The 27,885-nt window shown below is 33.8% G+C and overlaps 2 protein-coding genes across 2 annotated transcripts; one reads left to right on the top strand and one right to left on the bottom strand.

Moving 5' to 3' along the window:
- Positions 1-7,718: 7,718 nt before the first annotated feature.
- LOC132547601 (zinc finger CCHC domain-containing protein 8-like) lies at positions 7,719-21,799 on the bottom strand. The gene is made up of 15 exons (XM_060211383.1): positions 21,463-21,799; positions 19,669-19,711; positions 19,028-19,090; positions 18,511-18,604; positions 18,075-18,155; positions 17,707-17,810; positions 16,788-16,856; positions 16,223-16,351; positions 15,623-15,697; positions 13,839-13,987; positions 13,583-13,645; positions 13,293-13,363; positions 12,845-12,922; positions 12,083-12,179; positions 7,719-11,439 (listed from the first exon to the last, which is right to left on the bottom strand). The coding sequence occupies exons 1-15, from the start codon at positions 21,797-21,799 to the stop codon at positions 10,688-10,690; spliced, it is 2,205 nt and encodes a 734-aa protein (XP_060067366.1). The 3' UTR covers positions 7,719-10,687.
- Positions 21,800-22,020: 221 nt separating this feature from the next.
- LOC132547612 (uncharacterized) lies at positions 22,021-27,496 on the top strand. The gene is made up of 4 exons (XM_060211396.1): positions 22,021-22,149; positions 24,291-24,417; positions 24,827-24,951; positions 25,808-27,496. Exons 1-4 carry the CDS (start codon positions 22,021-22,023, stop codon positions 27,341-27,343), a joined length of 1,917 nt encoding a protein of 638 aa, XP_060067379.1. The 3' UTR covers positions 27,344-27,496.
- The last annotated feature ends 389 nt before the right edge of the window (positions 27,497-27,885 follow it).

The following is a 27,885-nucleotide window of genomic DNA, read 5'->3' as shown; positions in this document are numbered from 1 at the left end:
CAACATTCAATGAGAAATAAACAATGGTGTTAAAACAGCGACATTTCCACAATAAGGATATTATGCTGATTACTGTGTAAATAGTCCTACTTTGTACCAGTTACGATAAGAAATAAAAAGAACACATTCAATATACGTTTTTACTGTATTCATCTGTTGTAGAAATATAAACATTTTTCACATCTTTGTTGAACACACTTTGTTAAGTGGATTTAATGAAAAAATACGCCATCTATTATAAAGACAAACACAAAGGTGTCCAAAAGTATTCCGATTGATTTTTATATTCATCTCGCGCAGCACGTTGTACAATACAGTTTATCTATAATAACAACGAATTATATGATAAAACCCCACAAAAAATAGTCAATAATGTTACTAATTTTAAAAGCAAATAAAAACAAATATAAAAGTTCTTCTTTCTTCTTCCTGAATAACGTTAGCAATATTATATCAATTTGTTTCGAATCTAAATAATGCCACTTGATCAAGAGAGATTTAGTAAGGTAAGAAATGTCTGCCTCACTGACGATGTAGAATTTAGAAAGTGAATAACCTAATTTCTCTTTAGAAACTTAATCATAAAATTTGACTGAAGAAAAACAAGATAATCCAAAGCTTATTAAATAAGAATTTCCAATGAATTCATCATACAATTTCAATGTTTCACTTGTCTTACATCTAATTTGTCAAATAAGTTAACCTCATTTTGGAATTGAGAAAGCAATGCTTTACAAATACTTTAACTTAATTCTAATTATTTTAATGAACTACTCAAATAAGATATACATGTCAGGAAACCTTATCTAACTTTATTAATGAAATATTGCCAATATCCATGAGTAAAATGGGTGGGCGTATCCCAGTCTGGCTAGATCCCAAAACGACTAGCACTGATAATTATAATTGTTTATGAAGTAGTAAATACGTATGTAATAGGAATCGGGTTTATTATCTACGGTGTGAAGTGATGTGTTCTTTTTTTAACCAAAAGGAACCCTTGCGTGACGAGGATTGAATCACGATGCTGTTAGCGAGAAGTTGGAATATTCCATCTTCTGTATCAGTATATTTGATAACTAATTTTTTGTAAAAACATTACATAATATTACATATATTTCCACAGTGCTTCCTTGTACATATTGTTTGATACATAAAGATAGCAGAATGACTCATCTTATCTAATTCGTTTATAGGAGAATCCGTTGCTTGCCAATATTTAAATTTAGACAGAGAACGAGCTAGAACATTATAGAACAGGACAATATGCTGTTTTCATGTGGAAACTACTCAATTTACACATAAGGGTATGAAGTGTATGATGTAATTGATCCAACGATCACATGATTTAAATTCTGAAAAGTTTAAGGTCGTATAAGCTGTTTTATTATGACAGGTGAGGATAAATTTAGCCGGAGTGAAAAATTCACTGCGCAAACGACGTAGTGCATAATTATGTTCTGTGAGGTAAACTGATGATGATGAAGGTTTCTCGTCTCCTTGACTTTGTCCGTCGCCGGGCATTGTCAAGTCGACACAAGTGAATGTGTTTTTCCAAACCTTTACGTGTATAGGCCAGGCTTGTTATGGTCTAGTACTAGACCATTTACCCTGTGACAGATGCTGGAATAGGCTTTATGTGGGGTTTTTTTATCTATAAAAATCTGGTATGTGACCACAGGTACCCATGGGCTAAATAAACCGTGGTGATTACTTTAAACACATAAATACATTTCGCGCTGCACCGAACAAAGGATGTGCTCTGTTTGTAACCTGAGTTATACTTATTCTAAATACACAAAACCAGACTCTGATTGAAATTGAAATATGCCATTTATTAAAAATAACAAATGACGACAAAAATATGACAATTACAATTTCCATAAACAGTACAGTAATCAACTGTACTTAATGTTATCCAATCAGAGATATCCTAAAAATATACCCAGGACTACAAAGTTGGGAATCAAATTACGCCATCATATAGCCAAGCAATTCCACTAATGTTGGAATCACTTGCTAGCTATATCCCCAGATCTGGTGATTACTTTAAACATATAAATACATATAACTCACTGCTAAACAGACTAAAAATGCGAACATTTAAAATTCATTTTCGGTAGGAAATCGGAACATTTTCATATTTTGCCAATATCCATGAGTAAAATGGGTGGGCGTATCCCAGTCTGGCTAGATCCCAAAACGACTAGCACTGATAATTATAATTGTTTATGAAGTAGTAAATACATCTGTAATAGGAATCAGGTTTATTATCTACGGTGTGAAGTGATGTGTTCTTTTTTTAACCAAAAGGAACCCTTGCGTGACGAAGATTGAATCACCATGCTGTTAGCGAGTTAAAATATTCCATGTTCTGTAGACGTATATCAGATAACTAATTTTTTGTAAAAACAAACATTACATAATATTACATATATTTCCACAGTGTTATCTTGTACATATTGTTTGATCCATAAAAATAGCAGAATGACTTATCTTATTTAATTCGTTTATAGGAGAATCCGTTGCTTGCCAATATTTAAATTTAGACAGAGAACGAGCTAGAACATTATAGAACAGGACAATGTGCTGTTTTCATGTGGAAACTACTCAACTTACACATAAGGGTATGAAGTATTTGACATAATTAACAGTGACCTTCTGCCTATAATGTAAATACGCTTTATGCTATTTGCACGAATGCTCCAACGATCACAAGATTTAAATCCTGAAAAGTTTAAGGTCGTATAAGCTGTTTTATGATGACAGGTGAAGATAAATTTAGCCGGAGTGAAAAATTCACTGCGCAGACGACGTAATGCATAATTATGTTCTATGAGGTAAACTGATGATGAGGGTTTTTCGTTTTCTTGACTTTGTCCGTCGCCGGGCATTGTCAAACGACACGAGTGAACTTCCGCATATGTCTATATATGCTTATCCAAGCAGATCATCTAACGCTAAATAAAGGTTAGATAACTCTTTACTGGTTCGTCATAAGTGAATGTGTTTTTCCAAACCTTTACGTGTATAGGCCAGGCTTGTTATGGTCTAGTACTAGACCATTTACCCTGTGGTAGATGCTGGAATAGGCTTTATGTGGATTTTTGTTTATCTATAAAAATCTGGTATGTGACCACAGGAACCCATGGGCTAAATAAACCGTGATGATTACTTTCTACATGAAAATACATATACCTCACTACTAAATATGCTCAAATTGCGAACATTAAAAATTCATTTTCGGTAGGAAATCTGAACATTTTCATACATTTTCAGTTCCAATCAGGCATTTTATAAAAAAAAAACTTAATACTTACCAATTGCATTTGACTGTGAATATGAAATTTCATAAATCATAAAACTTTATTCCAATAACTGGTAGAAGTAATAATTGACACCATTTCCCGGTATATATAAATTGTTTCATTACAAGAAATATTAAGAATCACTAGACCTATTGTAAAACCACTTTCATTGAAAGATAAACTAAATGTTAATATTCTATTTTGTAACTCACCACTTAAAGCGATATCTATACTGAAGTGGTTACGATCAGTCGGGGATTGCACGGTCACACTTGATTCAACGCATACGAAGTTTACTTCACTCGACATCAAAGTATATTCTGATTCAGACTCTGTAAACAAGTCATCCCCAAATAAAAGGTCAATATATGTGTACAATGTAAGTCAGACCGTGCGAAACAACTAACAGCACCCCGAAAATCCCCCCTGAAACGTAACCCGATACATGGCACTTTTTTCTTACAAAAACTTCAATTTGGTAAAATAATTATGATAAAAAAATTGTTTTAGTAAATCCATAGACAGCTTTTCTTTATCGCCAAGAATTTCATCATGCAAGTCTGTGTACAGTTTACATAAGAAAAAATAAAGCATTGTTATTTGAATACCAGGGGTAACTTTTGAAACTGGAAACTCAACGGAAAGATAGGGGTGAAACATCGTCTACAGTATTTCGGTAAAATGAGAAACAGATGTACCCACGGGAATATCGAAATCTTTCTTTTCATTCCCCCTTTGTTCAAGCAGTTTGGCATACTTTGAAATTTTCGTTTAAAGGACCAGTAATGACTGGTCCAGTAGTTTTCTATAGAAACATTCCAGGACTGGATTATGTTGGTGATATATCTACTATGGTACAGGTACTGATAAAGTCATCATTGTTATATTACTTATACGTGAAATTAGAATCACGAAAAATAACAAACATTTCTTGTAAAATAAAAAGCTCACTGATTCTTTCTTAGTTCTACCCTAATAATGTTTAGTTTTTATATCATCAACGAAAACCCACGAGACCTTGCTCTCTCTTTTTAGTCCACTACAGGGCTGGCTGAAACTCATGTGTTTCCAACGATGTTATGAGATATGATAAACAGTGATATCTGATAGACAGTGACTCGCACAATAACCCGTAAACATGACTAAAAATATCTGCGGAACAAAATTTAAAATTAATGAAACAATCAAACGACTTTGCATTTTTTCATTCAAGAATTCATGGATTTTTGTAGCCAAATACTAACAAGTGCAATTTCGATTAAAATAAGAAATTACAGATACACATATAGTAAACATGTGGTGAGTAGCCACATTAATTAGAAATCGCGAAAATTTGACAAATTACTGATGGAAACACGAAATCCAGACACGTCAAATTTACAACCGCCATATCTCTTCAGCATTATCAATTTCGCGGAAACCAAGATTTTCTCAATTTTACGGTTACTCAAAAGATGCTTAAAACATAAACCTGTGAATTGTACAATTTATCATGTTGAGGTATTTTAAAAACACACGCAAATTTAAGTTACACAATATCGATAAACAGGTTTTTTTTCCATTCTGCACCAGAGAAAGTACAATATAAGGATACAATTAGCGAAATTATCATACCGGGTTTCCAAATTGTTACATGTGTGCTACGGTTATTTTCCACATATTGAAAACACGATTTAGAGTAAGTCGTGTGACCTTGTGGTATAATACATAATTACGTGACGTGAATCGTGACCATGAACCCGATATGTGGATATATTCGGTTACATACGAACTTTTCAATTCGTAAGTCCTTTATTGTGTTTTGTTTGATATCGCGGCCTGCGCCATGTCACTGGGTATATTAAAAATTTATCATATTGACAACCGTCAATGACATGCATAAGTCGATTTCTCAGTGAGTTTTTTTTTTCTTTTCTCTTTTTCGTCGGCCATGACCAAGTCAAAAATAAAACAACGAATACAGGGATAGACAGTCAGAGCCCCGCGGACTAATGAATTGTTTGTGATAGAAATACTTGTACAAAAGTGTAAACAGTTAGAACTCTAAATAGTTGGAATGGAATACATACATTAATAAACATCTAAGTCATCTACAATATTACGACTGTTATGACATTGTGCTGAAATGAAACTACACCCAGCGGAGCTTTCCATATATTTTAAGCCAATTTTCATGTCAAAACATAATTTTATCTCTAGCGCAGTGTGTTAGTATGTCAAGGGAAACAGGAAGGTGGCGTGTTCCGTCTATACTTGGAGCTTATGTAATAATGACCTACCTAGAGATTAAAGGAAATCTACTTTGCTTTTATTTATCATATGAACTACTGAGTCATATTTGTGCAATCGATTACTAAAAAAACGTATCAACATTGAACTTATCAGCGGTTGTCATTATCGATTCGGGGGTCCGACAACGCTGTATAAATATCCTCAGTTATATTTGTAATTAATATATTGTTTTATTTTACAAAGACCTATTAATGTATCGATCGTCGTATTGTTTAAAATCAATTACACAACATTGCGGTGTTGTCAAAATATATCTTACAGTTTTGTCGAGTCATTGGTGAGGTTAGCTATGTCACAGGTTGCTCATGTGTACCAGGAAGAGTTCGAGAATCCGACCTCTGCTTGACAGTACAGTAATCATTATTTCGTTATACTTATCCACGTAAACATTTACGAGAAAAAAAAACTCAAAACTTTTCCTGTTACTGGTAATGTAAAAATTTCCGACTTATCATATATTACGTCATTTTTTTTCTATGAAAGAATGTAACTTTTAGTAACTTAAATTAGTAAAAGAGCATCGTGTTGCAAGACAGGAATTTGCATAAAATCGCGTAAAAATAAATCTTAGCATCAAAATTAAATTTGCGTCTTATTTCAAAAAAGATTTAACTTAAATATTAATAGAATAAGGGTTATGTCAGTATATGAATATTAGAAGTATACCTTTGAAAAATTGTGGAGGGAATGCATTATGATATGCCATTAAGTGGGGTAAAAACGAAACTTTCATGCAGTTGAAACTCTTTTAGCCTCATATTTACGTTTTATTTGATGGAATTATCAGTTTAGGATTTTAATGTTAGAATATTGTTTCTTATGATTATCTGATGGTTATTAGAAATAATACAAGGCTGAAGTAGTACGGAAGGCTGAAGTAGTACGGAAAACAGTTTCATTTCATTACAAAAACAGTAACATTATATATTCGGATACGTTTAGTTTCGATTCTATCTTTGAAAATACGTGTTTCTAAAAAAACTTTTTATGTGTTGTTACTAATTATACGAAAATACCTGTATTTTGAAGAAAAGAATAAATCATTAATATGTTCTCAATCGAAAAGTGAACTTTGATACTTTCTGCTTTCTAGTTATGTAAACAATTCATGATTTTTCATTATTACTTACTATTTATTTGACATTACATAAATTTTTGTAGAATTATATCTTAATATCAATATAACATGCATATATATGAAATATGTGTTGCGGGTTGAATTGTCTTATACAAGAGCATTTGTTCTTCCCTAAAACATGGGCAACGACACTCTCGTATTGTCGTCAGATTTTATTCTCCACTTTTCATAACTTCATTTAATATGTCCGCATTTATGCATATAGTTTCGTTTCTTTAGTTTTCACAGTGCATTTTAATATCGTCCTAATTTACATTTTCATAAAAATTACATCTAGACCATTTAAATTTTTATAATTATTTAACGTGCATACTTTTCAAAAACAACATATCCCTCGAATTATCACACTCATTTTAATTATGTTACTAAGAGTTCACAAAAACACTTTCATAGCAAGTTAAAGCAATTGTCATTTCTTCATCATCCTTACAAAAACGTCATTATCGATTGTGTTTACACAGTTGGTGATATTACGGAAGTTGACGAAAAAGTCACGCGATAAATCACATCGGCGGTGTGAATGTCATTACTATTAATATATTGAAATATCCAGCTGTTTCTAATCATCTCACCGATAGAAACAAATTGTCACGTGATAAAACATACGTGTACTTTTAATACAAGGGTTGATACGACGAGCATGGTTTATCGGTAGGCAGTAAATCACACCACGCCCATGTCGACAAATATGTTTTCCGATTACACGGGGCTTCTACTTTCAGTTTCACTTTAAAATTTCTTAAGAATAATAAAAAATCAGGAATGTAAAATATGATACTCTTTATGAGTAAAGATGTTCAAGAGAAGTTCTAAATTATAGCATGTACTTACCGCCCAGGTGATTTGCTGGTATAGGTACATGTAAATATCAAATACATACTTGCTCTACACTTCATTAATACACAGTTTGATATCAAAAGTCGGAATGCAGTCAAATAAATAAATAAATAAATAAAAGCGTAAAAATCATTTCACTATTTTGTATCTTTTTAATTGTATCATTTTTGTGTTCTATATAAAAACAACATCACAATAGAGATATTCTACAATAGCAAATGTTATGTCATTCACTACATCAACGCTTTCACAGATCATGTTAACAATTTTGCCAATGAGTACATCACCTATCTTTATCTTTGAATACCTTATCATTAAAAACAAAGTAATCGTAAATTGAAGAGCAGCCAACATGATTCCGATTGAAAATTAGATTCATCCTTAACAATTGTTTCTTGTTTTCAACCAGACAGCGACAAAATAAGGTATGTTTCGAAGCCAATCTTTTTTAATAAAATAGAACCAACTTTTTTTTGCTGCACTAATATTCTAATTTTTAAATTTTATCTTCACAAAAGGACATCGTTAAAACATCCATGGCACAACAGGGGTATAAGTCTCACCTGTCAATATATATATTATGTAATTGTATTGATAGATGGGGCTAATATTTCAGTATTCACCCTCCCACATGTGTCAAGGAAGGCATCTCCCAGTCAATATCCCACTCTTGGTCGTGGGCTTTTTGGTAAAGGAAAGTGTGGTATTCTGAACTGAAAATGTCCCAACATTGGCTGTAATTTGAACATATTCTTGTGTAAATTACAATCAAATTTCTCTTTTACCAAATTATATTTATCAGTTTTTCCATTGAAGAGTAAAACAATATTCCTGAATACTAACAATTACACATGAAACTGACATCACAACATGAAAAATTTAATTATCTGGGTTGTCTATATTGGTACGTCATGACTTTTTACCGTCATTTCATTTTTGAAACCTAAAATACAAAAATGTGCCTTTTCTGGTGATGAGAATGAAGACCAATGCTTTAAAATAAGACAGTCTAACACCCACTCAGGAAATGTTTAAAATGTAACATCTATCATTGATTATAAGCTGCCATTAGTTTCAGAACATTGCATGAATAAAGTTAAAACACAAAATATGATAAAAGCTCAGCATTTTCAAAATTAATTTGTCTCTGTCAAAATTGCTGCTGTTGGTATTATTTTTTTTCTTATTTTTGTAATTTTACAAAAAAAATTGTAAGATTTAATGAAAGGTCATTCATAGGTAGTAAATATTGAAATTCTTTGGCCTCAAATTATCACCATTTAATACTGATCCCTTGAACATGTTACAGATTCTCAGATAACATAATTTGTAACTATCAGTACCCATATAACATTATAAAAAATACCATTTACTTCAACAAAACAATTGTGACATCACACTATTTTGTCTTACACTGACCTTAAACTCTGGACTCCTGAATGAATAGTCCAAATGACACAATATATTTACAGTCAATCACAATGACATTTAAATATTTCATTAATGTTAAATATATCCCTCTTTGAGACTGTCCATTCCCAAAAGACCTAACATTTGTTCCCACCTCCAAAAATATACTGAAAAAAATCTTTCTGATTTCATCCAGATTTGCAATTCTTTGATAAGGTATGTCTATCTGCACTACCAATTTGAATCAATTGAGGAGTTGATGAAAATTTTCAATGAGCATCTGATAAACCTTCACTTGAAAACATCACACCACATCATGGAACCAACACAGAAACTAGGTACATAATTGCAATCTTATTATCACACTTTCCTGCTGAAAGTGTTGCGCTAAATATAGATGCCCTAATATCAGTTTCTATCTGCTATTTATAAAGTCAGTATCATGGATATGCAAATTTATCATTCTGCAAATCTGTCATGAAGTGATAATGCACTAAAATATGAATGCACCAAATGAAGTATGTTTACAATAACTAATCATGGGAAAATTTCATGTTAATGTTTTCATCTGATCATTGCCTCTTTAAAACACCTTACTATTACTGTTACTATTACTGTTAGATGACCGATATTTAATTATGTTCTCCTCCGAGAAGCATGAAATTTTCCAGTGTTAAACTTTCATTCTGGTGATGAATTTTTAAAGCCTTGAATTTTAGAAAATGAGTTAATAGCAAAATAGCAATATGTTGCTGCACCTTGTCCAATACAGATGTCAGAATATGTGTTACAAGAAATAATTCATTTTCACTTAAGATTTTGAAATTTTTTCCTGAATAACAGACTAATGTTTTTTTTTCCGTCTTTCGTTGAAAGATAATAACGTATTACTTAATTAAATACCAGATTTTCATTTGATACAACAAGCTTAAACTGCATAGCAACCAAAAAATAACATTTTTGAAAAAATGAAAATTTTTACACTTACCATCTTCCAGTAGAGTATTTTAGAACTTAACTTCATTTTGTCCAAATTTCGGTCAACATCAGGAGAACATCCTTAATGATAAGTCTATAATTTTTGTATGATAATTCATGTGAAATGACACAGAGAGCCTATTTATCAACAAAACCAGTTTGACAGAGATAGTGGACTAGACACATAAAACCATGAAACTAGTTCAACCTGTCAGTAAAACCTAAATGATCCAGTAAAATATCCAAATATTATAACTACAGAACATGCTTCCACATAAAAATCAGTTAGTCTACAAAATCTGAGCTTTATCAGACTGAAACACCTGTTGTAGAGGAGGATCATTTTCTCCATCTAGTGAGTGACTTTTCTGAAGCAATGGATTATGGATTTGTATTCTCTACTGTATAAAGTTAAATTCCTTTGATACTAATTTCCTTAATTTTTTTCTCCTTTTATATCATTTGTCACTTCCAAGGGGATGACATAGAAATCATAAACAATAGGGATACATCTTGAAATATTTTAGAAGTTATTCTCTCATTAAATCACTCTTTCTATTTGATTGGTGATGATGACAGCTATCTATAGAGTCCGTGAAAAAGACTGGTATGGTATAGACCGAAATGTGTATGATTATCATCTGTATAATATATACCAATGTCTGTGATGGGGATGAGGAGTGTTTCATGGGTAAGGCTAGAAATATAGACATCACTAGATTGGTCAGGACTTCTTTTTCCGTAGGCTAACTTTAGTGCGTATTCTGTCAATAAGTCCACGCATTTTTTCAAAAGTACCAGTAGCTTCTGGGAGATTTTCATAAGGAATATGATCCATAATTCCTTCGCCGAATTTTTCTGCATCAGGCAGATCATTTGCCACACCCTGTCTCTTTTGTATGGGTGTACCGTAATCCCTAGATATGGATCCAGTGGCGGATTTAAAGGCAAAGTTAAGGTCAGATAAGCTACTACTAGGTCCAACCACTGGTGTACCTGGTAGTGAAGAAGTAGGGCTTCCTCTACCCAGTTCCCCAAATGAGGTTATTGAACCAGTGGAGCTCATTCCTGACATCTGGCTTTGTAACAGTTCCTGAGTGCTGGACCCAGACTCTACTGAGCTAACCTTTGAGAGTTGTTCTTTAGAAATGTTGGATTCCTCCACTACCTCATCATCTGGTCCACAGCTGTCCATCACCTGTAGCTTCCCTTCCTTATCACCATCAGCTTCACACAACTTCTCTTGCAGCAATTGATACTGTTGCTCCAGGTCCTCCAATGAAGGTGACTTCTCCCGTCCCTCAGACATCTGTCTTTCAGCTCCTTCTGGAGTTGGAGGCGGGGTTTCCTTGGGGATAGGGGGTTTGCCTGGTGGGGTATTGAGTGGCAGAGGTGGTTCACCAGGAACAGGCAATCTCTTCCGTTTTTTCGGGTCAGGTGTAACAAAGCAATCATTGTCAATCGACATGTTCTGAGCTGAAAAGGAAACAAGATAATTAGTCTTTGCTATCTGTTCAAAGAAGAATACAATTCTGAAATGATTCAGTGGAAATAACACATGTTAAAAAGTGTAGGGACAAGAATTTCTGAGTAGTGAAGAATGTGGAACAAATCTCCTTTACAGAAGACAATGTGATTCAAATACAAGACTTAAATCTGGACAGTTTAGTGACCATTTAATTATGCATGTCAATTAAACTGGATCAGAGCACGGGGAGGAAGCTAGGTTTGAAAGATGTTGAGAATGGGTTAACTTGTGGATGGGTTAACTTGTGGATGAGGTTGAGAACTGAGATCATGGGTGATGAAGATAGTGAAAGAATCTCCCTCTTATTCCATGTCTTTATATCAACAACAACAACATGTAATTTGCATTAACACTGATTAATTCTCACAGTATGCTGATCATTACAGCCACAACATACTGAGTGTACCTTAATATATATTAAATTACAAAATGAAGTAGGTGGATTGCAATCTTATAATTATTATGTTGTTTATTTTGTCTTCATGTTAACTAATTTTGTCTGAGGTGATTGATCAATGATTATAATTAGGATGTTTTTTATTTTGTCTGAGGTGATTGGTCTATGTATACAACATGTATAATATATTTTACCATCATCATTATCTGAAAGGTCCATCTCCTCCAAGCTAGCTTTCTCCCTTTTTCTCCTCTTCTTTCGAACTTCTTCTGCCTCTTCCATCTTCCTCTTCTGTTCACATACAACAGACACATTTCATATCTCTCCTATAGTTAAATGTTAATTTTTCTTCATCTTTTTGAGACTTTGTCTCCGTGGCTTTTACTCCAAAAATATTACTGATTCAACAAACTGATTAAATTTTTATTATTATTTCAATATATATATCAAAGACCTGTTAGGTAATCCCTTGATGAATATGATTATATAAAGATGATAATTACAAACTGGTAAATAGTTAACAATTTCTGGTACTTACAAGTAGTAATTGCTCTAGATTAAGATATGACTCAACATCAAATGAATAATTTAACAAAATGTATTTTACAATTCCAGGTACTTACAAACTTTGTATGTATATACTTCTGATGACTTGAAAAACGGTTTATTATAAGACATGAATCCAATTCCATGCAAATAAATAGCATTGTTTGATAAAATTGCAGAAGTTGTCAAATGTGATATTTGTCCCTTAACTTTGACTGATAACCTAATATAAGATGTAGAACTAGGAACCAGATATGCTGAGAGGTTAGCGAGACATGGCGTAGATTTTAAATAGGATGGAATACAGCACAAGATACATAGTGCATGGAAACACTATATCCCTTCTCTTTGTTTCCTCAATAAAAAGGTTAGGTAAACAGTTTGATCCCTGGATAGACAGGTATACATACCATGCCAGACAGTTGTGCAGTTAGAGTACTCTTCAGCTGGTGTTCCTGCAAGGGTGGTGCTCCCAGCTCCTCATATTCCTTCAAGACAAATCATCAACATTTTGCTTTATGATGTCATATCAAAATATCAACTGATCAGAAGATTTTACATTCTTTATCATGACTTCTGATCTTAACTCATGGACTATGACTTTAAGTCATGCAGAGAATCAAATTTAAGTAGTTTAAAAGTAACATCCCAGACAAAATACCTCTTCAGACTTCGAGTGTGAAGACAGTTTCACAATGAATTAATTAGCAGACTGTCCACTCTCTGTCTTGATTTATGGTTTTTCGTTTAATTAAATCGCCTATAAATATAAACTTATAAGACTTGATGAAAAATATTTAAAAGTCCCCTTCATTTTATGAGAGAGAATAAAATTTAAGAATGAAATTATTCACTTACATCTATGGTGTCCTGTGGTACAGGTACTGTAAATCCTGGATATGCTATAATCTTTTCTGGGTCTATCTGACCTGTAATATTCACCAAATGATGTCAAATAATAGTACATAAATCTAGGAATAACAAAACAGTGAAATGATTAAAAGACACCGGAGCTTGCGATGTTGAATTTTGATTTCCACCGATCAGTCTCTTCATTTCACGGACATAAATTCTTTAAGAGCAAGAAAACTTTTCATTAAAATTTCAACTTGGAAAGTAACTTGTAAGAAAAAATGTAAAGCTCTTACCACGATTAGGAACTGTGTCACTGACTTCACCATCCTCCATACTCTCCCCATTCACATCCACCTCTGCAGGAATAAAAATACTCATTAAAAATATTGTACCTTTTTTTAAGTTTTCCTTCGTAATTTTCTAATCTGGTTTAACTCTTCAAAATAGATCTATAAATCTACATTCTTGGTACAGTCTTGCTCTGTAGGATGTAACCATATTTCTATGTATTCTGATGTAATCAACCCCTACGAATGTATGAAGACTAACCATTTCCTTCGCCATCGAACAAAATTAGTCCCGAGCTTTGCACTTTGGCCTCTTCCAACCAGCCAGGTGGGTATCCTAAAACTCTCATCTTGTAAATATATGACGGCAAGTAACGAGATGTGATCCCTAGGGCTTTCATCAGCTCCTCACTGGAATGTAGAAAAAAGTAAATATCTTACCAGAAGGGGCATATGTACCTAGTTAATACAAAACCTTTTCAAGTCCAAGAGATGGCATAAACCTTTCAACTGATTTCTTAGTGTTTTCGCCGGCTTCATGATCAAGGGATCAATGAAAGATAATAATATGACTGTTGTAAAACATTCCAAAAGAAATAGAAGCTTTTTGTTTTCTTTCTGATGTCGATCCAGCAGTATAATATAGTAATCAGTTTTTAAATGACATGATGCATCTCTGTAAGACCAACAATAGTACCATTGTTCCTTACAATGAAACACTTTACATGAACATTTGAATGTCAGAATACCACATAAAAATCAGTCTAAATACATGATATTCCTCTTAGACTCAAAATTTTGAGAACCCATTTAATCTTGAAATATTGGAACACAAATTTTGTGTTACATATGTATATATATGTATGACTGTTCCCTACCCCACCACAACATGTGTATGACTGTTCCCTACCCCACCACAACATGTGTATGACTGTTCCCTACCCCACCACAACATGTGTATGACTGTTCCTTACCCCACCACAACATATGTGTGACTGTTCCTTACCCCACCACAACATATGTGTGACTGTTCCTTACCCCACCACAACATATTTGTGACTGTTCCTTACCCCACCACAACATATGTATGACTGTTCCCTACCCCACCACAACATGTGTGTGACTGTTCCTTACCCCACCATAACATATGTGTGACTGTTCCCTATCCCACCAAAACATATGTATGACTGTTCCCTACCCCACCACAACATATGTATGACTGTTCCTTGCCCCACCACAACATATATATGACTGTTCCCTACCCCACCACAACATGTATGACTGTTCCCTACCCCACCACAACATATGTGTGACTGTTCCTTACCCCACCACAACATATGTATGACTGTTCCTTACCCCACCACAACATATGTGTGACTGTTCCCTACCCCACCACAACATGTGTATGACTGTTCCCTACCCCACCACAACATATGTGTGACTGTTCCTTACCCCACCACAACATGTGTGTGACTGTTCCCTACCCCACCACAACATGACTGTTGACTGTTCCTTACCCCACCACAACATATGTGTGACTGTTCCCTATCCCACCAAAACATATGTATGACTGTTCCCTACCCCACCACAACATGTGTATGACTGTTCCTTACCCCACCACAACATATGTGTGACTGTTCCTTACCCCACCACAACATGTGTATGACTGTTCCTTACCCCACCACAACATATGTGTGACTGTTCCTTACCCAACCACAACATGTGTATGACTGTTCCTTACCCACCACAACACATGTGACTGTTCCCTACCCCACCAAAACATATGTGTGACTGTTCCTTACCCCACCACAACATATGTGTGACTGTTCCTTACCCCACCACAACATATGTGTGACTGTTCCCTACCCCACCACAACATATGTGTGACTGTTCCCTACCCAACCACAACATATGTGTGACTGTTCCTTACCCCATCACAACATGTGTGTGACTGTTCCTTACCCCAGAACACACAAAAAGAATACTATCCACAGCATGCAGAACTCTTACATATGTTACACAGACATGTCTGACACAACAAATTACCTTATAACACCAGGTACAAAAGTGTTGCTGTCACATTCAGACTGGAAAGATTTATCCAAGTGATATCTGGTAGACCTACAAAATGAAAACATTTTGAGTTAATTTTTCAATTAGAAAGTTGTATATTTTTACAAAATCTTATATTTAATACTCCTATACATAAGGATATTTTTACTAATGTTTACAAATGCTTTTTTCAGCTTTTCGTTTCCTATGTTAACCTGGAACACATAACTTCTTGATAAAATCCATATTTATTATAATGAGGTTATATTCAAGCTATAGCATCTAAAATTATTATGGATACTTGAACATATAAAGTGTAATCTATCAATCAGTGAGCAAACATTTTGTTACATTGAAAGAAGGAAATCCTCAATCACAGGGAGAACTTGTCACTTTAAATTACCAACTATGGTCTAAGCTCATTGCAAGATTTGTATACCAGTATATAAAGTATGTCCTGCAAATCCCAAGAAAAGGATATTTTCACTAACTGTTCATAGCTTTAGATAAGAAAGTAATCTAACATCTTTTAATTAGTGGATTGTGGTAGTAAGTAGCTTAAAAAACCATTTTTCATAAGTATATATGCATTACGCTGGCTTCTGTGCCGCACTGTCCTGACGAAATTTGTCTCTGTTCTGTCTAATTCGAGTGAAGTCTTTTGGCTCTGGACAATCAGCTATCATGTGTTCACCACAACAATTAAAACAAGTAGGCTTTTGTCTGAAAAGCAAACAGAACATTTTTCTGTCTTCAATTATGTAACTTTTTTTACAATACATTTCAAAAAAAAAAAACATTTCTGTAACTTCAAAAGTCTAAGAAATTGCGGGTCAGTATAATATAAAATTAATCCTACTAAACTAAACTCTTCTAAGTAGTTAGCACTCATTGGAATATACATAGTTTGACATGTGCAATATGCTTTCAAATGAATGCACTGTAGAGTGCTTTACAATTATGTACAAGTGATTCTCAAAATTGTGTATACATATTTGTAAACATGAGTATACACACAGGATATACATTTAACAAATTCTTTTAAAAACTTCCTTTTGAATTGAGAAATCCTCTCACACAACTCCAGTCCCTTTCACTATCTCCCCTGATTTTATGTATTTCAGGTACATCCTACATCAGGTACCTGTACAGTTCTCACCTTGGGGGTTTATCACCACTGTTCATCTCCTCTTCAATTGGGAGTGGGTCTGTATATACCTGTTCATATCTATCTGTATAGGAAACTCAAAATATCAACAGTTGTAAAACATTTTGATAGCCTGTTTTAGTCATGCCAAATCTATAACAGAAATGAGGGTTTGTTACACTCTAAGGTTTATCAATCCCATAAACAGCCAGGTACATTTTGAGGCAGTCTCCTTGTAGCAGCTGGTGGCTACCTTTCTGAATAATATACAGGCAGGAGGCTTAAAGCCACCTAACTGAACAAAATACAGGAGGTCTGTTGTGTGCCATTCAGACAGAACAATTAGGGATTAGTTTATTGTTCAAGTACACAATAAATCAGCAAAGACCAGAGAGTTTCTCTGCTTCTTGAGAAAAACCAACTGCCATAGGAACTGAGCATTGTCCCAAACATCTCATATCTTTCTCTTAGGTATTTAAGCCAGCGCTCTAACCTACTGAGATATTGATTCCCTTCTGAAGGCAATATACTTACTGATACTGAATCAATGTTAACAGTTTCTTTCAACATTACCCAGTGTATAAGATACATATATAAATATTAATTATAAAACCATATTTCAATTATCATCATCTCTTTCACATGAACCATCCTAAAATGTACAACCATAACTTAATTCACCATCAGCAACATATTGTTTGCAAAGCAAACCCTAGAATTACTAACATTTAATCCATTTGGCACCTATCAATACACTGTTTATGGAATAATATTTTTCTGACATGTACTGACTACAATATGTATACCATTTATTATTGCATATCTCTCCCCATCAAACTCAAAGTGTGGAGGAAGTTATGAATTGCAAATTTACATATAAATGGTTCTGAAAGCCTTAACACTAAAAAATTAAGCAGATAACAAAGGATACTTGGGTGCTTCCCAGCTGTCTGTGAGGGATGGATTATCAGAAACCAAAGGCCAGCCCAAGGAGTCAATCACAAAATCTCTGTGGAACTGACTGCTTCCAATGATCTTCATCGTTACAAAAAAAAAAGACAGAACATATTTTAGAAGTTGTCAACACCAATGTTAGAACAATACAGATCACAGTCGAAAAGTTGAAATCTTTATACACTTCACAAGTATTTCTATAGCGATTTAAGATATAAACCTTGAATAATATCTGCTCTTTGTCAAAAATTAAGGATTCAACAATAAAAAGACCACGTTATCAAACATCCTCATTTCCTCGCCAATTGTTTTTACTGGTAAATATGATAAACATAACTGTCATACCGCATGAGAAGTCCACATCTTCATGGTTCGTTGACTAGAAGTCAGCTTGCTGTTCAGGTCTACACAAGTCAGATTTGAGCTCTGAAACAATCATACACAGCATATGTTTATAAATTATTCAAAATTAAGCAAGTACACCAGTAAAATCTAGAGTTCACTTTGATTTGAACTTTTAATATAAAAAAAAATTGTATACAAAAAGGAATATTAAAGAAACTTCAATACACTTCCCATATGCTAGGCATGAAAATTCAAATTTGCACACTTTTCAGTTACTTCAATCATTTTCAAACCAAGAGTTCTGTCAAAATATCATTGATATATGAATACCTTTAATAATTTGAATCTAATACATTTTTTCTTAAAGCTTTATTTAATAAATAGATAATAAATTTCCTTCAAGAAATAACTGTATCTTTATACAAACAGAAACAACCTTGAGTTGTATGTCTGGCAGTCTCTCCTTCTTATTTTGCTCTTCACGTCTGATTAAATGCATTATGTATTGTTCAATTGAGGTACGATACTTCCTGTAAAATTCAAACAGAAATCATAACTCATAGTTCTGTTTTGAAAAGGAAAATTCAAAATATAGTCAATGTAATAATCCACGTTTGCTATTATTTTAAATGTTAAAACTGAAAACATCACTTATCACCAGGCATGGGTCTATCAATGGGGAAAAAAATGCATCATACACAGGCTCAAGAATTACCACGGTACTATCTGGTAAATGTATCTTAAGACTACCCCTTCCCCTCAACAACACAAAAATTAAAAATTACTTCAACTTAAATGCTTGTTAAATATACCCATTTGCACTAATTTATGAAACATGATAATTAAGCTTCCTCCTTCAAATCAGCCTTGTACTGTTCTATTACAAAAAAGAGCAGGATACATAAATGAACAGGCTTTTTCATTCAACACCGAACTGAGGCAGAATTCCTTACCTTGAGAAGTTGTTATTCTGGTATATGATCTGACAAGCTGGACTGTTGGTGTCACTTGTAAACCTGTTACAAAGTCAAAAATGCATACAGAATAACAAATGTCACCAAATATATATTTACTTATAGACTCCAAAAATTCATTGGTTTCAGAATAACCAGCAGTTGATTATATACTAATGACAGAAGAATAGAGAGTCAATCAAGGATATGAAAGCTTAACTTCTCCTTATCATTCACTTTTTGGACACTTATTTTTTATTTTTTATTCAACATCAAGGCAATTGAACGGTTATCAGCCATTGTTGAATGGTTATCATACTATCAGTCTAAACAACTAATTTTCTGTAACAACCAAGTTACAACTGTTGCTAATATCATTTCTCATGTTACAGACTACCTTTTCATTTGATGTCGATAAATGTATTACCATTTTTGCTGGTGATGTTGCAGGACAAAAAAAATATTTCCTTCACATTTCAAAAATAATAATTCCATCTACAGAACTCCATCTAAACACATACTTGTAATTACTGTTAAAGATGGGAGTAGAACTAGAAAATTGCAAAGGTGTAGACAAACTTGGACCTCACTATTCCCCTTCTTCAAAATGGTCAAAGCATAATAACTTTGAGTAAACTTACCGTGTAGAGTCAATAATCCTTGCATATCTCTCAAACTTATTTCCTGATTCTTGTTAAAGAAATATCAACAATAATTGACAAACGTTAATAAATAGTCAATAATGTTTCCACAGATCAGTCAGATCATAAGAAATGATCACAAAAAGACAAAACTGACAACATTCAACAACATATAAAAATATTATGATGCTCTTCATACAAGTTTTATTTCAAAGAATATTGGCAAGTTTTATTTTGATGTTACTCAATTAAATAGCTAAATAAAATTTGATGTTCAACACAGAATAATGTACAGACTTTCAAATTTCAATTTGATTGCTATATATGGTTTTAACAGGAATTTCAGCTATTGTTTTTTTTTTCTACAAAATTTTACAAGACCAATTAATTCAGCTAAAAGAGCAACTACCTGAATACAATCAGAAAGGACTTTCTGTGACATTATCTTACTTCGAGTGATATAATGTTAAAGGGATGATGTAGTCTGAATCATTCTCACATGCTATCAACTTTTCATATCCATCTAGAATCAATGAAGGCCACAACTACAGTCCTATAAAAAGTGAGGGGAAAAGCTGTGGCCAGCACCTGTATCAGCATTTAAATATATGGAACATCAGAATAATGCAAACTTTGAATAAAACATCTATCCTTTTCCCGACCCTTTCATTCACATCTTACGTATCATACTCTCCTTTGTTCCAACCAACAGCACTCTATTTGAAATAACCATCATAGGTTTTAATAGATCATGTGCATATCTCCATACAAAGATTTGCTATAAAAAAATCACACATTTCTGTTCAGTTTTTCTTCAAATCGAAGTGAATGGAGTCCCTGCAATCTACACAACTTATGGCTGGCAGTGGATGCAGTCCCATTATGATTATCTTTCATGGTCACACGAAACAGTTGTTGGTTATCTTACAAATTAAAATACAATCACTGTGATGGCAGTTTCTATTGCTATTAAATAAATGATCTTAATCTTTATGAAAACTAAACTTTGGAGGTGGTTGGGGGTGGGATTTCTTTATGCTCTAAGCTTGTTTTCCTATGGAAAGCCAGTACAAATGCTTTATACCAATTGCATGATGAGAGATGCTGAGTGCAAAATGTCAACTGTTTTCACCAAGAAGAAGTTTTATTGATGATAACGAAACTGGACAGGATACACAGAGTGCCCAAAGTTTGTGGATCTGCACACCTGTTAATAGTTTATTGTCATGTTTAACACCTATCATTGTTAGAATAGGTTGCATATAAGCCTAGAACAGTGACAGAACATTCAGCATCTCAAATTATTATGGCCTATTTCATAAAAAGGAATAGCATTTCACATAAAGACTTTACCATGATGCATTTTCCATATAGCATTTAGCACAATGCATTTGGAATAAAGATCTAATCATATAGTATGTCCTTAACAAAAAATATAATTTTACATAGTCAATATGACAATATAAGCCAACTAAACATTTATTACCCTTAATAAGACGTTAGGATATATTTTCTCTTGACTATAGCACATCATGAGACCTTTTACAAATTGCAATTGGATCAAACATTTTGAATGTAGATTTTCGCATTTGGCTTTTATGCAATTTCATATTTAACATGGAACAGTTTGCATAAAGCATTTACCATACCGTGCTGGCTTCGCATATATTCCTATTCCATGTGTAATATAGGCATGTGTACTATTGTACAGTATATTGATGAAATAATAATTAAACCTAAATTCGAAACAGATAATTGTGCATCTGTCTAGTAATATCTGCAGTTTTAGGATACGTTCATGTAACAGCTTAAAGTCAGTAGTCTTATCTAGGGGTTGACGATTTTTAGTACGTCTCCCCCCATTTACAATATCGCTGTCGTCTAGATCTACTTGAATTGATGCTCCTTCGTGTTCCTCTCCAGCATCATTGTTGTTTTCATTTTCACTTTCGCCGGAATCATCGTCAGATGACGATTCACTGTCCTCAGAATCGCCCATGCGAAAATGTATTTTACTTTTGTCTTCTACGCCTTCTTCATCAACCTTGTACAATATAAAGCTTCCTTTTGACTCGCGTTCTTTTTCGAATTCGTCAAAGAGTGAGGCATCGCCAAACATATCCTCCGCCATCTTCGAGCCGGATGTAGACAAAGGTAACATCGGAGTGACGTTAATAATGAAGACTGGTTGGTGTAAACAACTAAGGAAATTGGAAATATATATCTTATGAGTCCATTATCTCGTATTCGAACTTATTTTAACTTGTTTGCGAAGTTAGTGATTGCAAAAAAATAATTTATTTTTTTAACATTAAGAAAGCGGTCACGCAGTAAATCATGATTTGTTTAAACATGGCGGACATTAGACAACGGATAAATCCTAGTGTCAAGTTATCATCGATATGTCTCGGTGGTAGATCGATAAGGTTTCTCACGCTTCGAGATAAGGCATTCATCAAAGCTCCTAAATCCTTAAGTGAGGTATTTCGCTATAATGTTGCGTTATTACTAGCACTTAACTTGAAATACGGGACGTGTAAATCTTAACTTATCCTATAGGAGGCTTATAGCCATCTAAAAGTAATGCTACTGACATACTTTTTCTATCGTGTAACCTTCTAATATTATTGTTTTCTTGTGGCATACTTTTTTGTAATTTGTCGTTAGGGTACTGATTGAATCACAGTATTTGTTCGCTCGGTTTACTTACAGGCACTTATTTCAGGATAGTCAATAATCCGAGTTAAAATCCACAAATTCACTAAGAGTAAGACGTGATGTAGACAGTTGATTTTACTTGTACTGATGACAATCCAGATACGAGTTCCTATGGTTACTGTCCTATGAATAGTCTGGGTCATTTTGAGGCACTGGGTCTCCATGTAGTAGCTAGTGGCTACTATACTGAATAAGCAACAGAAGACCCGCCATATGCCGTCCAGAGCATTTAAGGTAAAGTGTCTTGCCCAAGGACACAACCTCATCAACATAGACAGATAGTAGCATCAAATAATCATGCACCTCCAGTCTTCACCTGAGGTCGATAGGCCTTCGCTCTAACCACAGGTACTTGTATCAGGAACGTAACTGTAGCATCTAGTCCATCTCTGTAAGATAGAAGTATGTTATTCAGTTCAAATATAGATCCAGCAAGAGGAACTATAAAGAGTCTGAGACTGGTCTCCAACGGGCAAGTTTCCTACCTTTTTGTTTGATGCGTAGTGGACTGGATTTTTGCCTATGATAATTACATTCAAGATACAGGTGCCTGTGCTCTAATTGAACTGAACTATCACAGCCCTAGTATCACAGGAAGCACATATTGTGTTAAACGTATTGCAATTTTACTAAAATATCAGGAATTGGGTGTTTTAAACTGCATGATATCTTAACCCCTACAAATTTCTTTCGAAACATTCATGTGATAAAAAAAACATACTAAAAGTCTTAAACAGTCAGGGTAAACTTAGCAATATAATTCTATATAATAATAGTTTGAAATACATGTTGCTAAAAAAGACTTCTTAAGAAAATACAACTTTAATCAATCACTATAAGATCATGGACATCTGATTTTTCATGAATAGAGTGTCCAATTTCTGAACCTAGGGTCAGAATCCTCACATGAATATTCTGCAATGATTAGATCATGAATCTACAAAATGTAAAAAATGATAACGAAAATGATAATGAAACTGACTGTTGTAGTACCATTTGATAGTGTTGTTTCAATTAATGACTTTTACCTACCAGTTAGTTTTTCTTCGATTGGATATGGTCATGGCTTAATATAAAGTATACTCACAAGAAAAAAAAACAAGATCTTTGACAGACCTGAAAACTGACCAATCAACAATTTTACAAATTCATTTTAAGATAAATCATTCTAAGCATTCCCTGATATTAAAAAAATCTCGCTTTACACTTCTTTACATGTTTTAATGCTTAATTTACCAGGGTATTGATTCTGATGATTCCTGTCAGTTTTTAGGTCACCTCAGACAAAGTCTCATTCTAATACCCTTCATCTGGCATTGTGCGTCCATAACAATTTAACACTTTCAACTTCTTCTCAAAATTCCCTGATCCAATTACAATGAAATTTTGCAGAAACCTTCTCTGGCCTAAGATGAACCAGAATAGTGAATTATACAGTCCCCAACCACCAGGTGCCTGAGGGGCGGGGCCAAAAGGGTTCAAATTGACTCGGGTTTTAAAAAATCTTTTTTCTCAAGACACAGATTTGATAGAATCAAATACTCTTCATGAATGGAAGCATCTTAAGGTGCTTTACCAAAATTATGGATTTCATGGCTCCAGGCCTCACATTTCCCTGTGGGGAGGGGGTAAATTTTACTATAGTTTATAAGTAAAGGTGCTTTAGTTACCAAAATGAGTCTCACATTTTTTCCTGGAGAGGAATGGTTTTTTTTTTTAATATTTTACTGTAATTTTCATAGAAAAATTCTATTGTTGAGCATAACGGTGAAAGTTTTGTCGGCAATTGACACTTGGATAAGTTTCTATAAGATGATGAAAAGTTAATTCAATTTGTATTGCTTTCTTTTTTAATGCGAAAAGTTTTTATCTTCAATATAAAATTGTATCCTTTTAACTTTCAGTCACATGGTATTCCATTGTTTTTGGCTAGTGATGTTTTGTGTGGTTGCTCCCAGTTGTCAAAAAACTTCACCAGGATCCATGCACGATATTCCAAAGATGGGATGGCAACAAAACTGTTATTGAAAGGTAAACGATGCATATCTAATTAAAGGTGGATGTTGCTAGCATAGTTTACTGTTTCAAATAATTTGAAAAACAAATAAATGACTATTAACATCAACAAGATTCATGTGTGTGGAAATATCGTTGCCCAACTGTTAATGATTAAGAACAGATGGATTATGTTATTTTTCTCTGGATGAATAACAAAATAATGAGCATCTAGTATAAAGAAACGATTCAATTTATTAGTACTTAATATCTTAATGCTTAAGAAAGAAAGAGATGAATGTTTTTTATTTGTTGTTGTTTTTATTTGTTTAAATGAAAGAATAAGCTTGACATATTAAATGATGTTTGGTTTCAGTAAGATTTAAAGTTGAAGGCAAAAGGCAGTTGATTTCAGTCAATCATTTTACATTTGTTTCATTTTTAGATTTCCGTGTACTTGGAGTAAGTCATAGTACCACTGTCTGGTTCTACAACATCCGTGGAGTGTTTCAGGTGGTGTTTGAATACCAAGAGAAAAAAGTGCAGAGAGATTGTTTATCAAAGCTTAAGGTGCTAATCTACATACTTACACACATTAAAGTTTAATAATACAGTTACCTTTATTGTGAACATTTGAAAATTATTTAACTATCTTTGTCTTAAGCTAGGTTATTACTGTGCTAACCCAACAACTTTCTCCATTACATGTGCCAATCCAGACATTCGAATTCCACATAAATCATTCATTTACTCCATTCCTATACTAGTAGATAATTAACATAACCTCATTCCTTAACTAATAGATAGTCTGATCACCCTCATTTCTAGTAGATAATCCAGTTACTCTCATTCAAATTAAATGATGCAGTCAGCCTCATTCCAAATAGATAATTACTTGAAGTTAACACTAATTTGACAAATGAAATGAACAGTATTTTGTCTTGATTAAATATAAAATGCAAATTAATGAAATTAGCAAATATTATTACATGAAATCAGTTATCACTTTGATTAATAGGTATTAGTCTAAAGAGAGCAGGTATTAATTAATAAACTTGAATTCAACAGTGAATGTTGTTCATCGAATGATATGTGTATATATAAATATGATAAAGTAATTACATTGTATCAGGTAATCATGGTTTTACCGTTAATTGAGAAGGTTTAAATCAAATCAACAACGCTGGTCGGCTTTAAAGTAAGAAAGCTGTATTTACCCCAATTCACATCCCTTCCTCTTCTCTAATATCTCACTACTCATACTTTACCCATTCTGTACCTCTCTTGTATCATCTGATAAAAAGCTGCAATATCTATTGAATAGAATAAAGTTGAATTTAGTTTTATTGATAGTATCTATATTGAATTAACAGTGCTCTTGTTGTTACTACTAACAGAGTAATTACCTTCCTTTTATATTTTTTAGGACATATGGCTTTGTAGGTATCATGATGATAATCTTCCAGAGAATCTTGGTGTAACCCTGGATTTTTCCAGTCCTGAAAGTGGTCCCACACCAATAGCACAGGAAAACCACAATCCGCATCACTTTGTGCTTAACAATGATAAACCAGATGAAGGACAGGAGTTGTTTCCCCTGAATGAAGAGGAGATTGTTATAGAACTGATTCAACAAAGCCAAACAGATTCCAAAAGTTCTGATTCCAGACATGAAAACACAATGTCAAATAATTCTACTGATTATTTCAATAATCTGAATGGTATTTCACTGCTGGATAATGATGTAAATGGCACACACACATCCAACAAAGGAGAAGAAATTGTCCCAACAGTGGTTAAGCAAGCTCTACTTGCAGCTGACAATGTTCAACCCCGTCAATCATCCCAAATGATTGATGACAATACTAAGGATTTGGGAGAACAAGATCTTAAAATTGAGGATGTCCATCTCTGTCACTCCTGTGGATCATTAAACTGTTCATCATTTCAATCAACACAGACAGATGATGGTGAAACATCTTGTGGATTATGTACTGCATCAAGGTTAGAAAAAAACTTTGTGCATAAGCCTCTCTGCTGCAATAAGGCAACACAGATAGACACAGTGCCCCGCAGTGTTACAAAGGTTTCTGTGGGTGTTCAAACTGACCAGTGTATCTCTCTAATTCATGACTGTCCAGAGATTAATTCCAAAGAGTCAATACAAAGAAATGCATCGCTACAGACTGAAATCACCATGGATACAATGGCTGTTCTTACTCCTAATTGTTTACATGCCTCAGCAGATAGAATAAAATGTCATAATTTCTCACAAACAAGCTCCAATAATAAACACCATGCAAAACAAAGTGCAAAAACAGTAGTGATAAATGAATGCATCAGTGTTCTGAAGACATTAATCAAATATCTTGCTCAAATGCAGTCTGTCCTTCAAAATCTTGAACTCTCACCAGTTCTGAAAAGGTTTCATACCATACTTCAGTTATTGATACGAGACATCTGTCTTGAAGAACATTTAGGCTTTCCATTCCAGTTGATACAAGAATATCTTGACATGTTGGTCACAGAGGGAAATACTGATACTGTTGATGACGAGTGGGGAAATTCCTCACAGAGAAACTTGTTTTTACATATTGTCTGCCATTGGCTTGGACAGGAATTCCACAAATTTGAGCCTTTAATTTCTCAAAGAGTTGAGGACTTTAAGCAAAAGCATATTAATTGTATAGACAATCTGCCTCCAGCTGAGAGGATCGTGGATCTGGTGTTCCCAAGTTTTATGAAGGAGCTTATAGTGAACTGGACCAGTAGAACTTCCTCAAGTCCATTTGGATGTATGGGAAGTGACCATGACTACAGCCCTCCTGTAAAGAGACTCTGTGTGAGTGATGATTCATCTCCAGCCTATCCTTTGGTGCAGCATATTCTGGAGTTTGCTAACCATGCCTTGGTGTCAGGAGTGGCTCATGTGGTCTATTCCAGACTCAGACATTCTGTGTAATGCTCAACTGCATTTCTGTGTACTTAAAAACTCTATACGAGAATATGAAACATCAGAAATTTTTGCTGTCTGTGAATGCCATGATATTTACCTCAAACTTCCAGTACAAATGGTGTACATGATATATTCATCATCAGTGTTAAAAGCCATTAAATTAACTCCCTAATCTATACTTGTTATTTAATTTGATTTGACATTTGTACAACATTGATTGTTTACGTTTCTTGTTGATGATGGTGGGCTATCCAGATGGCTTTGCATCCATGTCTGTCCATCCGTAAACAATTTTTATCGCCATTTCTTGAGAAGTCCCAGATGGATCTTTCTTGATTTGCATCTGTAGATTCCCCTTGTTCCTAATTGTGCCCATTTGATTTTGGGATCAACAACAAAAAAAACCAACATGGCTGACATGCAGCTATCTTGGATTTTTTCAATGAAAATTGTTATTGCTATTTCTTGAGAAATACTTAATAGATCTTTCTAAAATTTCGTATGTAGGTTCCCCCTTGGTTTCTAGTTGTCTTGTAATTTTGGAACTG

The sequence above is a fragment of the Ylistrum balloti genome, unplaced genomic scaffold (genome assembly GCF_031769215.1).
Source record: "Ylistrum balloti isolate Yb309-2 unplaced genomic scaffold, AGI_CSIRO_Ybal_v1 Utg369964, whole genome shotgun sequence".
Taxonomy (NCBI): Eukaryota; Metazoa; Mollusca; class Bivalvia; order Pectinida; family Pectinidae; genus Ylistrum; species Ylistrum balloti.
Note: the sequence above shows the minus strand (reverse complement) of the source record. Positions and strands in the feature narration are given on the sequence as shown.